Source organism: Lissotriton vulgaris, chromosome 7 (genome assembly GCF_964263255.1).
Source record: "Lissotriton vulgaris chromosome 7, aLisVul1.2, whole genome shotgun sequence".
Taxonomy (NCBI): Eukaryota; Metazoa; Chordata; class Amphibia; order Caudata; family Salamandridae; genus Lissotriton; species Lissotriton vulgaris.
Window position 1 is genome coordinate 1050173176 of NC_141695.1, and position 14227 is coordinate 1050187402.

Below are 14227 nucleotides of genomic sequence, written 5' to 3' on the forward strand. Positions count from 1 at the left end.
TTGGAGCACTTCCACATGGTCACTCTACAACAAGTACTCCCGTTACTCCAGCAATGCGACTACCTAGCAACATTAGACCTCAAGGACGCATATTTTCACATACCTATACATCAGCTCACAGGAAATACCTCAGGTTCACAATGGAAGGTCAACATTTTCAGTTCAAGGTTCTCCCCTTCGGGGTAACCACAGCCCTGAGTATTCACAAAATGTCTAGCGGTAGTAGCTGCACACCTCAGAAGGCAACACATCCAAGTGTTTCCATACCTGGACGGTTGGCCCATAAAAGCAAACTCATACACGCAGTGTGCAAGCCATACATCTCAGGCACTCCAGCTGCTACACAGCCTGGAGTTTTCCATAAACTACCCAAAAATCGCATCTACAACCCTCCCACATACAGCAATATCTGGGAGCTACAGTAGACACCTCAGTGGCAAAGGCATACCCAAATTCAGCCAGGATAGCCAACATGCAAACTCTCATTCGAAAATTTCAGCCACAACACTCATTGCCAGCTCGAGTGTTCATGCAGCTCATAGGCATGATGGCCTCCTGCATATTCATTGTCCCTCATGCCGACTTCAAATGCGTCCACTGCAAGAATGCCTAGCACGTCAGTGGAACCAAGCTCAAGGACAACTGAAGGACCTAGTGTTGGTAGACAGTCGCGCTTACAACTCTCTGCAGTGGTGACACCCACAAAACCTTTCCAAGGGGCGACTGTTCCAAGAGCCGGTTGCACAACTTGTACTAACAGCGGACGCATCACTGATAGGCTAGGGAGCCCACTTACTCCAATACACAGTCCAAGGGCTCTGGACAGTAAAACAAAAGAAACTGCATATCAACCACTTAGAGTTGCTAGCAATATTTTTGGCACTAAAAGCATTCCAAAAATACAAGGCTGTGTTGATCCGGACAGACATGATATCCATGTACTACATCCAGAAACAAGGAGGGACACACTCTCCACAGCTGTCCCATTTAGCACAGAGCATATGGAGGTGCACAATTCCAAGAAACATTTTTCTCCTAGCAGAACACCTGCCAGGGAAAGACAACCAAGTAGCGGATCTGCTAAACAGACACAGCCAACAGCTACACGAATGGGAGATTCACCGCCAAGTTCTCCAACCATTCTTCCAGAAATGGGGGCACCCAGAAATAGATCTGTTTGCCACAAACGAAAACTCAAAATGCCAATAATTTGCCGCCAGGTTCCCAATCCGTATTCACAGGGCAATGCGATATGGATGAACTGAACTAGTCAGGCAGATTTGCGTACGCTTTTTCGCCAACTCCACTCATTCTGTTGGTGGCACGCAAACTAGGTCAGCAGTCACTCACGATGATCCTGGTTGCTCCCACATGGGCAAGACAACCATGGTACACAACGCTCCTGCAACTCTCAGTAGTTCCCCATCAAAAACTGCGCCTCTCGCCCCATCTTTTAACTCGGAACCATCGAGAAATCTAACATCCAGATCCCAATCAGATGAACCTAGCGATCTGGCTCCTGAGGTCTTAGAGTTCGGATACCTTAACTTACCTCCTGATTGCCTGTACATTATCAAGGAGGCAAGAAGGCCAACTACTAGAGCATGCTATGCAGCTAAATGGAAAAGATTTGTAATATATCGCAACAATAACCAAATCAATCCATTGGATGGTTTCATCCAAAACATTATCTGGTACCTCTTGCATCTTCAAAGATACAATTTAGCATACACTTCTTCTATAAGGCTACATCTTGCTGCTATTGCAGCATATCTCCAAAACAGGCAACACCTTTCCCTGTTTAGAGTACCACCAATCAAGGCTTTTATGGAGGGTCTTAAAAGGATAATCACTCCAAAACACCCACCTTCACCAGTCTGGAACTTACATTTGGTACTTACCAGACTTGTGGGTCCTCCCTTCGAACCACTCCACTAATGTGAAGTGCAATTTCTAACATGAAAGGTGGCATTCTTGATTGCCGTTACCTCCCTCAGGAGAGTAAGTGAGCTTCAAGTGCTAACAATTCAAGAACCCTTCATGCATGTACATGCAAATAGGGTAGTACTTAGGACAAACCCTAAGTTTATGCCAAAAGTCATATCCAGTTTCCATATCAATCAATAAATAGAATTGCCAGTTTTCATCCAAAACCCACAATCAGTAGCAGAAAGGGCCCTACACACACTAGATGTAAGGAGAGCTCTGCTATATTACGTTGACAGGACTAAATCATTTCGAAAAACAAAGCAACTGTTTGTTGCTTTTTCACCGCAACATAAAGGTAATCCCATCTCAAAATCAGGATTAGCCAGATGGATAGTTAAATGCATTCAGATATGCTATCAAAAAGCCAAGCGCACTCTAAAAGTTCCCCCAAGAGCACACTATGTGCAAAATGGGTGCATCCATGGCTTTCTTAGGGAATATTCCCCTTGACGATATATGTAGGGCAGCAATATGGTCTACCATAAACACTTTCACTAAACACTATTGTGTAGACGTGCAGTCAAAGCAGCAAGCTGCTGTAGGCCAGGCTGTCCTTAAAACCCTTTTTCAGACTGCTGCAGCTGGCACAGGTGACCACTGCTAGAGGAGACACTGCTATACAGTCTATGCACAGATATGAATTCAGCAGCCCACATGCCTCGAACAGAATATGCTACTGACCAGTATGCATCTGTTCTTGGCATGTAGGGCTGCTGACATTCATATCGCCCACCCTCCTCCCCGGTGCTTGTTGCAGCTGCAGTATTCTATCTTTCAATATTAACTTTTGCATGGCCATCTCTTACTTTGCTATACTCCATCTCTGCAACAATGTTGAAAAACAATCTGAGGATGTAGAAGATGCCCATGTGCACTGTAGTCCGGGGGGGAGTCACCTATCTCGTGATACTTCGAAGACTCTTCCAGGACAACAAGGTGCAATCATCCGGACCCAACACTAGGCGGCGATCTATGCACAGATATAAATGTCAGCAGCCCTACATGCCAAGAACAGATGCATACTGGTAAGTAGCATATTCCTTTCACTCCAGGTCAGGAATGCTTTGAAAGGTTATTAGTTTATAGATCTGCTTTCATGATTACAATTGATAATATTTGGATGAGTGATAAACAACTTGCTTATATGTTATAAATTACACGCAGATTGTAAAGGGAGCGTAAGGGATGGATTTGGCCCATCAAATCCACGTGGATTTGTCTGTTTTTGATCACTTGGTTGCTGACCTTGTTACTACGAGTGAGCCTCACAACCATCGTCTCACAGATGGTAAACTCACGGCAAATGGCCTGTGTTTACCATCAGTGTCCTGCCTTTTAAGATAAAGCATCTGCAACACAGCAAGGGTAAGGGGCACTTGGCTGGTTACAGGTATGCACACATGGGAGACTCCTGTCGTGCTCAGCACAATAAATACACACTTGTAGCCCGGCACAGAGGGGCCCTACAGGGTTGGATATTGACCTGGGATAGGTCTCATTAAGTTAGTGTACACTCATAGGGAAAGTCAGTGTGGTTTACTGTCTGGTCTGCAGTGCCACTCCATTATACACCTATGGGGAAGCCTTGGAGTGTAGTTTCGCTCCGTTTTGGCCTACAGAGACCAGTGACATATCGAATTGGGGTGTAACCTGTGCACGAAAATCCATTTTGAAGTTCCAAAAAGATATCTGTACAGCTTATGGGTCTTTCAGGATACTCATCTCAGGACCAGAGCCCACTCCTTTTGTAACCCTGTTGTACCAAGTTAGTTACATTTCTTTCCAGCAGCAGGAATAAGGACCACCCTATACAATGGGAGCAATTAAAAGTGCTTCACTCAGCTCCTGAGGATGAGGAAAGGGGTGGGGGATGAAGGATCTGCATCAATCAATCAGCTGTCACACTGTACCAGGGATGGGTCAACCCACTGACCAAGGATGGGAGGCCAGACCTCTGGAACAAACTCAGACATTGGCAGTGATGTCAGCGAGGGGTGGAGCTAGGGCCCCCAGAGCAGATGTGACTAGTGACTCCTGGGGGATACTATTTTGAAATGTCCAAGCACGCAGTGCAGGAGGGTTGGGACTAGGACAGAGGGGTCATGTTGCACCCCTGGATAGGTTAGGGGGTGCCTTGCTTCCAGAACCTTCTGCCCCCAATTAAAAGTTCTTGCTAAGAGGGAGATCTCACCTGTTTTTTTTTTTTATCAATTGGACGCTGGGACTGGAGGCGGCAACCATGGTCAAAGGAAAAACTCCCTGATACGCATCTGGGCTAAGGACTCTAATTTTAGTTGCCCCCAAAACCCTAGTTGACCCCAAGTCCAGTGGGGCTCTCAAGAAGACCAGGGAAGCTGGCCCCCTTAAATCCTCAGAGGACCAGTTGAGGGAAAGACTGTGCTTCTGCACTGAGGAGGGAATCTGAAGAGGAAGCCAAGGGCAAAGGCTGGCGCAGGGAGCCAGTGTAACCAGCTTTCTGCAAAGATCGCCAGGAGGCCTCATGAAAGTGCCCCAGGTAGCTAGTGATTGCTACCAACAGCAAAATTATCTAAAAAACATGCAAAGCGACCCAGCAGCGCATGAGATATCTGTTGGAGCAGAATTGACCTTTGACACCCACCATCCTATCCCCCAGCGAGTGGCGTTCCACTGCAGGGGAGGCAAATTCCCTGGGGTGAAACATGCCTTGAGTATCGCCGCAAGGAATCCTTTTAATTTGTATCTCTGGGAGTGGCTGTGTGGAGTCTTGGAGGCCTGGGAATCCCAACCAAAGAAGAAATTGTTTGAGTGCTATTGATTCGCCGCCCTCCTCCCTCCTGTAACTGGAGGAAGGTCCAAGGACCCCATCCCTTAGCCCCAGCACTTGTGATTGCCGGCCCGCCCGCTCCCCGTGTTTCCGAGAGGGGAGCAGGTGTCTGCCACTATTAGCCCTGCCCTGCCGCAGGATCCGGCACCTGCAGCAGCACAGATGAGTGGTGCTTGTGCTGAGAGCGGGTAGGGCTACAAGGAGTGGGGCTCCCTCGTCGGCCCCCGATGTCTAGAGGCAATGGAGTGCCCGGATGGAACTGGTCACCCCCAAGAAGAAATGGCGGAAAAAAGAAAAAGGAAGCTCAACAATTATTCAAGCTTCCAAAGTAGCGCCCTGTAATACCCTGCTGGGCTGAAATTAACTGACACTATTTCTGCTGCTGTGGTGACAGCACCCCCGATTACCCCTCCCCACAGGAGATTTTCACAAGTACTGACCTAAGTTGGATGTAAGGGTCACAGAAATGAAGACCATCCCAGGCTTCATCGTTGCTTCAAACACTCCCCATGCTTGAGCATGAGCATTACAGCTGGTAGTGCAGTGCAATCTAGGAACTAAGTCTGTGGCTGCAGTTGTTGTGGATTAAAGGTGTCGAAGGAAAGGTACATGTTGTACAACCCCTTCTGGGGCTAAGTCTCTGGTTAAATATGTGATCAACATGTGATGACCTCTTAATGCTGTTTTTAGAATTGCGTTTCTAATGGTTAAATGTATATAAAAAGCACATAGACCTTTTGCCAGACAACTGATGCACTTTGACCTGATGTGCCTTGGGTCCCTGCCAATCAGGTTACCAGGCCCTGTGTTATTTCCCCAAAACGAACCCAAACCCAATTGGCATCTCTGGCCACAGGTCAGCCACTGGTAAATTATACCACAGGTACCCAGGGCACTGTGACCAGGGAAGACCTCTAAGGGCTGCATCACTTATTGTGCCACCCTTAGAGGCCCTGTATCTTGCACACACACTGCCTTTGCAGGCTGTGTGTCTTGGTGCAGAACAAAGTGATGAGTCGACATGGCACACATCTGTGTGCCATGCCTACAACCCAATACCCTTGCATAGATCAGTCACCCCTCTAGCTGGGTGCACTATACCAGTGGTGAAGATACAGGTGCATGTGCTCTGTACCCATACCGTGTCTAAGTCAATTCTTAGACCTTGTAGGTGCAGTACTGCCATTAAGAGTATACAAACTCCACAGACCCATAATGGCTACACTGAAAACTGAGAAGTTTGGTATCAAACTTCTCAGCACTGATGCCAGTATGGGATTTAATGAAAGCTGTACTCAGAGGACCTCTTAGAGATACCCCCTGAAAAACGACCTGCCATTGGTGGGTTCCCTGACTGGTCCAGATCAGCCCGCCACCACAAGACTTGTTTATGGACCCCTGGGGCGAGAGCCTTTGCTCCTTGAGTCCCGAAACCAAGCCTTTCCTGGGCGGAGGGGTTCACATCTTCCCCAGGCCAGGAAGAGCCACCTGTGGCAGGGGAGCTTCAAAGGCCTTGCAGCCTTTGTAATGCAACCCCCAGCCTGTCCTGCTATAAGGAGCCGGCCCCCCTTACTGTCTCCCCTCCTTTTCGGACAGAAGACGGGCAGGAAAAATTAGCCAGCCCAGAAGGTGTGCCCACCTCTGCCAACCCCACCCCTCAGTTGGGGGAGGTGAGGTGAAGCCTACTCTTCAGTGCCTGTCATCTTGCAGATGGCAGGCACTCCCCAATCCGGATTAGTGATTGTGTTCACTCCCCCACATGAGGTGAGCACACTAAGGGTGTAGTCACCCTAAGCTCAGTAGCCCATTGGCTGCTGACCCGGAAACCCCTAAAAAACCTGTAAATATTGTATTAAGGTTGGCAGCCCTGAACCAAGAAAGAAGATTTCTACAACCTAAGAAGAAAAAGGAAGAAAGAAGACGCCCAGCAGAGGAGATTGGAGAGCACAACTGACCTGGCCCCAGCCCTACCGGTCTGTCTGCCGTTTCTAGAGATCCTGCGCCAAACATAGTCTTGTCTTGAAGCCAGCGACCTCCAGAACCTCTGGGAGGCCTGACTGCCTTCAACAAAGACTATATCTCCTGTGAACAGCAGCTCTGTATAGAAGAAACACCAAAGAAAGACTCCGGGCCTACTGAGGAAAAAGAAACCCAATGCCACCTGGAACCACCACTGCACCCGTCGCTTACGGCCCGAGTGGCCCACTGGTCCCTGAGTGGGTTGACCCCGCCAGAACTCCCTGACGTCACCTGCAGCCTCTGCATGGAGACCCCCCTGCCCCAACCGCAAGTGGCCCTGTAAAGTGAAATCTTATCTCAAGACACCCCTGCATCCAGCTGCCCTGCGCCCTGGAGACAAGAACCTGAGGTGCATCTAAATCCCCGAGCCCTCCAACTTACCTGCCCAGCTGTTGGTTCCTCCGGGAGGTCTTGCTGGACTGAGCCTGCAGCTAAAAGCCCAAACCGAACATCCCCATTGAAAACAATAGGGCACCCAACGCCGAAACAGCACCCTGCACCCAGCCGCCGCCAAGGGTGCACATTGTGTGCTCAACTGTATCCCCTGTGCCCTGGCCCTAACACCAGGAGCTTGGCTCCCGCAACCTTGTGGCCTGCTCGCCAGCAGCCACGAGCCAGAGGCCCCCATCCCCCATCCCCCATTGGATAACATTGGGCCATAGCACTCTGCACCCGGCCACCCTAGTGCCGCTGAGTGCATCCTTGACCCTGTGGGACCCCTCAGTCTACCTCCAGAACCTCAACTGCCACTACTGAATACTTGCCCTAAAATCGATAACACTATTTTCCTCCATAGGATAACATTGACTGTTTTCTATGAAAAGTTTTTAAGTTTGGAGTTGGAAAACCTAAAGAAATTATTTAAAATTGTACTAACTAACAAAAACACTTTTACTTACCTGTTTTCAGGGAATGTCCCAGTGCAGTATCCTGGCATACTGCACTGTGTAAGAAAAGTAATCTCAAAAGTAACGTACCTGTAGATTTACTAAAAATCCTATACCTCACTTTGGTATAGTATACACAGAGCCAGCTTCCTACACCTATGGGAAGTTCATATTGTAAATGCTATATTGATACTTTTGACTGACTATTGATCAAAGTACATATGCTTTATTAACATTAATAAGTGCAATCACACATGGTTATTTGTCATTATTGCATTTACTCTTTAAATGATGTTTTGACATGTGGTTTGTTGATTAACATTTGACCAAGTAAATATACCTACTTGATGTGTTTGTATGACCCTTCAGGGGTCAAAGGTGATTACACAATGTCATCAAAGGTATGTCCACCAACCTTACGTATATTTGTAAATTACTGCACTGTATTGCATAGTGTGTGTGTGTGTGTGTGTGTGTGTGAAATACATGTACTTTTCCTTCTTCAGTACAAAAAAACCACAGACTGGACGATCATTTATTGAGTGTTATGACTGTGTCAGCGAATGGGAATAACTAACCCACATCACCTCCTTTGAGTAGGCCTGGAACTGGTGTGCTATTCTGAAAGAGTTAAGCACTGCAATGGAGAGGCTCTTAGTGGAGGGTCAATCTGCACTCATTACTTGCTCAGGCCACACAACTAATTGCTCATTTCCCAGCATTTCCTTTTTTATGTCACATTGGTATTGTTTTCTACATTACAGCTAAAAGTGCTGAATGGAAATAGTACAGATTATGGCAGAAGATACATCCGAACCAGTCAGATTGTCTTTTAGTTTGAATTTGCATTACCTAAACCAGTTTGCAACCCAGTTCTCAAATCGGTTTGCCAACTTAACAGTCAAAGTATATATAAGATTTATCTTGTTTTGATTTACATATAATATTACGTGGTTTGTGAAACTCAAAACCATAAGCCATTTTTATTTGGATTTTTAAGAATATGCCCAGATATCACTACTTTTTAATGTTTTTCATTTTGATGAACTGATTTAACACCAAAATCCACAAAAGCAAAGTTTGGCGTAAACCCTGTAGTTTACTTCTATGAAAGCAAGCATCTGAATGAAATTTCAGATAAAAATAAATAAATCAATTGCCCTCGTTACGATGGACACAGTAAATTGTGGTCCCTGCACAAGCACCCCCATGGGGCCTTCAATGATGGCCTAATAGACTTTTTTTGCATGTTTGACAACCAAGAATGCTGTTATTAGCCAAGTTAGTCTCTGCCACACACATTCACACGTTCTCCTGTGATATTATATTGGTGTACTGTTTATTGGTGGTGATTATTTCCAACAAACATAAACGTGATTATTATATTAGTGAATACTGTTTTGCAGCTTCTTTGATGCATTAATCTTTTCGTTGTAGCTGTTGATCGGACTATCACAGCCAGCTTAAGCGATGCTCGAGATGCCTTAGTCAACGCTGCAGTAGATTCCCTTTCTGCCTATCGCACAGCTGTCCTGACTATTCAACAGCCTGGTCTAATAGCTCCTTACTCTCTGCGACTGTTCCCTCTTTTTGTATTGGCACTGTTGAAACAGGTAAGAACATGTTTAACTCTCTAGGTGATGTCTGGCAGGTTCTCATGTATTAAGCGTTCTTCCCAGTTACCTCACAATCCTGTAGTCACAGTAATTCCAATGTTTTAATGTAAGTTATAAATGTCATCATGCTAATCAGATATAAAAAGTCTTCACTTTTATGCAGACCTTTTCAACTGTTTTTTCATCCGTATAATTCCTTTCGTACCACCACAGATCAGGCTTCCTGCTTCTTATTAATATAGATTTCTTTACTGAAGATGTTCTAGGCGGTGAATTTATGGTCTCTCATCAATGGATGTTTTATATGATCATGGCCTCTCCAACAAGTAACTCATAATTAATTCCCATAATTTAATGTTTTTGCAATTTTAAAACTCTAGAGGGTGTAATACACCCCTCTGCTGCACAGGCCTACGCATCATTAAGCCAGAGACTATGAAAATAAGTGAAATGTAAGCGTGTTGTGCCTCTCACCACATTCTACAGGGGCAGGCAATTATTGTGCATTATGCTACTAGAATTCACCCTACCCCTTTCAGAGACACTCAGAGTTTTGTAAGTTGTTTGTAATTGCCTATATAGTTTTTTAGCTTTCTTTTTTGCACTGTTTTCCCAAACTGTCATTAAGTTATATCAGCTCTGCTCTTCCTGTACTGAGGGCATGGCCATGAATACTAAATATGGCCATTGTAATATGTGCTTGCACATTCGTCTAATAGGAATTTTTAGAAGCATTCAGTTAAATTAAAGGCAGTGTTCCCTTCAAAGGCCATTGACCAGTTACTGTAATCTTTTAGTACAGTGTCTCTTAACCTTTTAAGTTCTATGGACCCCAGCTTAATCATTACTTGAACCCGGGGACCCACTCTGAATCATTTTTGGAATCCGGGGGCTCCCACCAAGTTATTACTAGAAGCTGAGGAAGAATTTTTAATTTTTTGAACCACAAAAATACAGAAATAAGCTTTCACAAAATACACAAATGATGACATTTTATTTAATTCACAAACAAATATAAAAACAAATCAACATTTCAATGTTTATGTGCAAGGTTGGAGCTTTTGTAAATTCAATTCTCTTCCAGGGGATCCTCATCAATAGTCATAAGCACTGAATATTCCCGCCCATGTGCGGGACCCCGGAAACAATATAAAAATATATATGTATAAAACACATATATCTCGCTCCACATATATGTATGTACATATATCATTTTTCTCACATCAATGCAGCCCCAAAACTGAGGCTAAACAATGCAAACGCATATACATGAACTGCAATTAGTAAGGAATCAAAAAACACATTAGGCTCCAATTTCAAATTCCTTCAAATTTGCAGGACGTTTTAACATTTCCATCTTTATATTTTGCTTCTTTATTTACCTACACTTTATCATGGTGTTAATATTATATTACGTTTTCTACGCAGTCAGGGCCACCTGACTACTCTTTGCGGACCACCATGGGTTTCTGGACCACAGATTAAGAATCACTGTTGCAGTAAATTTACTTCAACACTTATGATTTGTGAAATAATTTCTTTGCTAGTTTGGCTCATGGTGCAAGTGTAACTTCTCACTGGTGTTAGGTGAAAGTCCAAAGACCCACACCCTAGCTTTTTGAGGTTTCAGTTATTGTCTGGTGCACCTCAACCACAGATCAGAAGATAATTCAACCTTTGTGTTAAATATATTTTAAACGTAATTATGCTGAATCAGGAATGTGTGTTCCGGGGAAATCATAACAGTACCAACTGAATGGGTTATCAGCACTCCCATTGTACATATTTATATACCAAAAAAAGAAGAAAAAAGATAAATAATTTACCTTTTTGGAACACATTTGCTCTGTTCTTTTGAAAATGTGAATGCTAGTAGAATGTACTGAGTTTCTCTTTTTTTTTTTTATTTAATGGAACATACAACAGTGGCACCTCCTGAATTCCTACCAGAAAAGGATTTCTTAAACAAAAAATTGATATGTTAAGGCTTCCTCTTCGAGGCTAACTCCCAACAAAAGATCAGAAAAATATTAAAGTAAAAATATATATATATATATATATATCTGATAGAGACATCTATCTGTAGACTCCTTACTTAGAATCCTCCCCATGCGCCAGTCTGGATCCAGACACTTTTTTCTCCAGTACGTCGGCACGCTGGCAGAAGACGTCTAGCATCTCTGCAGTGACATCGTCCCCAGATGTGACGTCAGTGGAGCCCAAATAACCCCTCCACCGACTCGCCAGTACCAGTTCCTTATTTTCCGTGCTTACAACATGGATCTGGAGCAGAATTCGGGCCGTTATTGGGCCCTTCCTCTATCTTTTTGTTGAACAGTATGCCAACGCAATGTCTTTTGGGTTTAAAGCCGGTCATTCTTGTGAGAGGCAGATGTTGATCAGAGATTCATATACTGTCAGCTTGTGGTGTCTGGGTGAACCCCACGACTCCGCAGACTGCGGCTCCTGTCAGCATCTCTGGCCGAAGGCGTTGAAGGAACTCCGCATGAAACTCCTTGCAGCACGAGTGCCAGATGAATCACAGCGTTATTAGTCTTCCACAATGTCTGGAAAAAGGTCGAGGAGTCTCTCGTGAGGAGCCATCAACCTCCCACAAGGCGCCGAAGACCCAGCGTTCCCAATGTATGTTGGGCGTCGTCCCACACCTTTCGGTCACAGAGGCCTCTCAAGCAACTCCGTGCCTCCCTGAATATCCTGGAGCCAGAGAAATCTTGGAGCAGATGAAAGAATATTTTTTTTCTTCACCGGGTGTTCGCTCCCTCGACTCCCTTTGGTGTGGTTTATAACCCCAAAGATGTGGGTAGAACCCAGCTATCTCTTTGCTGACTGCTTTAGCCTCGGCCACAGTGGGATCCTCTGAATCTGTTGGGGGATTCGGCGTCTGTGCCTCTCCCGTCTGCGACGTCAGCAGTGCCACTCCATGCGGACCTCATTGATATTTCCGACATTGAGTCACAAGGGTGCCGGAAGGTGTCGGCTGCACCACTCATTGTAGATCCATCTACTTAGGATTATATTCAACCTCTATTTGGGTTCCCTGTGGGAAATCCTCATTATGCAGTTGGAGAGGAGGGTGTGGGGCAGACTGCACTCAGTGCTCTTGCGCCACCACCCTTGGAAGAAAACTGGCTCACTGATCTGGGGGATGCTAACGGGCTGCAGTCTTCCCCAGCCTCAGACTTACTCTCTCCTCCAGGCATTGCAACAGAGGGAAGTTCCTCATTGTCGGAGGTTTTGAGAAGAGCAGCTTCAATTTTGCATTGCCAATTTTTATTCTGTACTACTAACCACACACCCCACTGATGCAGGTTCTCCACCAAGGTGAGACATGAGTGGTCCTGTTACTCCCCTACAATGCGTCCCTCTTCTACATACTGTTGGGGACTTGGGCACAACCCGTCATGAGTCAACCTGGTGACCGGGCAGTGGGCCACAGGCATTGCCCTGCCCCAGTAGATCCCTCCCCCCTGCCTGTTACGCCATCCCGCTACTGGAGGTTTGGTGAAACAGGCTGCTACGGTGTCAGCAGACTCTTCTGTCCTTCAGGTGGTTCCTTCTGGCAAGGATGCCAGATTGACTAGATAATTGTGGTCGGGGTCTCTTCTCTTCTGCCAGTGCAGCCTTACGATCTTTACGTAATGGCTGTGTTTTAGGCAGAATGTCTCATGCTCTATGGGACTCTGTCACACAGCGCTTTGCCTCAGTGTTGGAGGAAGCTAAATAGGAGCTCCTCCAAGCATTACAGGATGGTCGGGAAGCCGCCAAGTTTGTTATTCGCTGTAGTATGGACCCCACCGATTCTGTCGGTAGAGGTATGGCTCAGGCTGTGGCGCTGCACAGGAAAGATATGCCTTTTGATAGTATTTATCTCTTTGTAGAGCAGGCTGATTTAAGTCTACTTCGGTTCAAGGCTAACCGACCTGATAAATCAACCTCATAGGTTAGTAGTTATATTTTTTGTTTGTCTTCACGGCGGTATGACACAAATCGGAGTTCAGAATATTTTAGTTAGGTGTCCCCAACACCTTTTCGAGGTAACACAATGGCTTTGTTATCCTGCACCCCCTTAAGGAACATGATTAGTGACATATTTCTTTCTCTGTTAGGTGCAGAATTGGCCTTGTACTTTGTGCAGCAGGTTTAGCTGCTTTATTCATAAGGGTTTTCTTAAAGCTTGTTGAGTTGTACTATACCCTGTGTGGGGTATCAATAGTAAGCTTTCATCAAGAGTTTGTTTCTATCCATATACCTTTTGTATATGCATGTCTATTCCTGTATCGCTCCATGATTTCTTCACCTTGCGTAGGCGTGTGATGTATGTTGTTTACTCAGCTTCTTCAGATGTGTATTACATATAGGTATGGATATTGTTTGTTTGTAATTATATCATATGGATAACTGTCCATTGCTTGACGTATTCAAATATATCTTCATGTATTTAGCCTTTTGGGCTTTTCTGAGGTGGTGATTCTGGGCTCTTTCATCACACTTTATCCAAACGGTTGACGTTGTACCTCTGTGGATACTGGCCTTTCTTCTCAGATGGCCTAATGAGGCCATCTACCCCTTTGTAGGCGGCATCTTTGCCTCTTGTAGATGGCACATAAACTACTGCCTATCGGGCTCCGATGAGTCCTCCTGATACTGGGGGCTCCACATTATAGATCAGAACACCCTTTAGTTGTGGTTCTTCGTTCCATTATCCTGGTTGCCACATGCCGGACTGTAACCTTACACTACCTTTGCATGCACTTCTGCCTTTAGAGTGAAACAACGCTATGCGTTATTTTTCCCGCTCCCTTTTCAGGAGCATTAGTTCCTCTATTGGGATTTCTATGTGGCTATGCTGGTTTCATCACCATTATCCTATACGGTGACTGCTTTTTACG

General features: G+C 45.3%; 1 protein-coding gene across 2 annotated transcripts in view; it reads left to right on the forward strand.

The window, feature by feature from the left end:
- Positions 1 to 14227, forward strand: part of SEC24A (SEC24 homolog A, COPII component) — a 590503-nt gene that overhangs the window by 462819 nt on the left and 113457 nt on the right. Inside the window, exons 18-19 of one of the 2 annotated variants that reach the window (XR_015297552.1) lie at positions 9139 to 10445; positions 10606 to 11129. Coding sequence is in view for 1 of the 2 variants with exons in the window: in XM_086931494.1 (XP_086787620.1) it covers positions 9139 to 9314 (176 nt within the window). In the remaining variant the exon portion in view is untranslated. Of the gene's footprint in view, positions 1 to 9138; positions 10446 to 10605; positions 11130 to 14227 lie in introns of those variants that run through there. The other variant, XM_086931494.1, reaches the window with a different exon arrangement.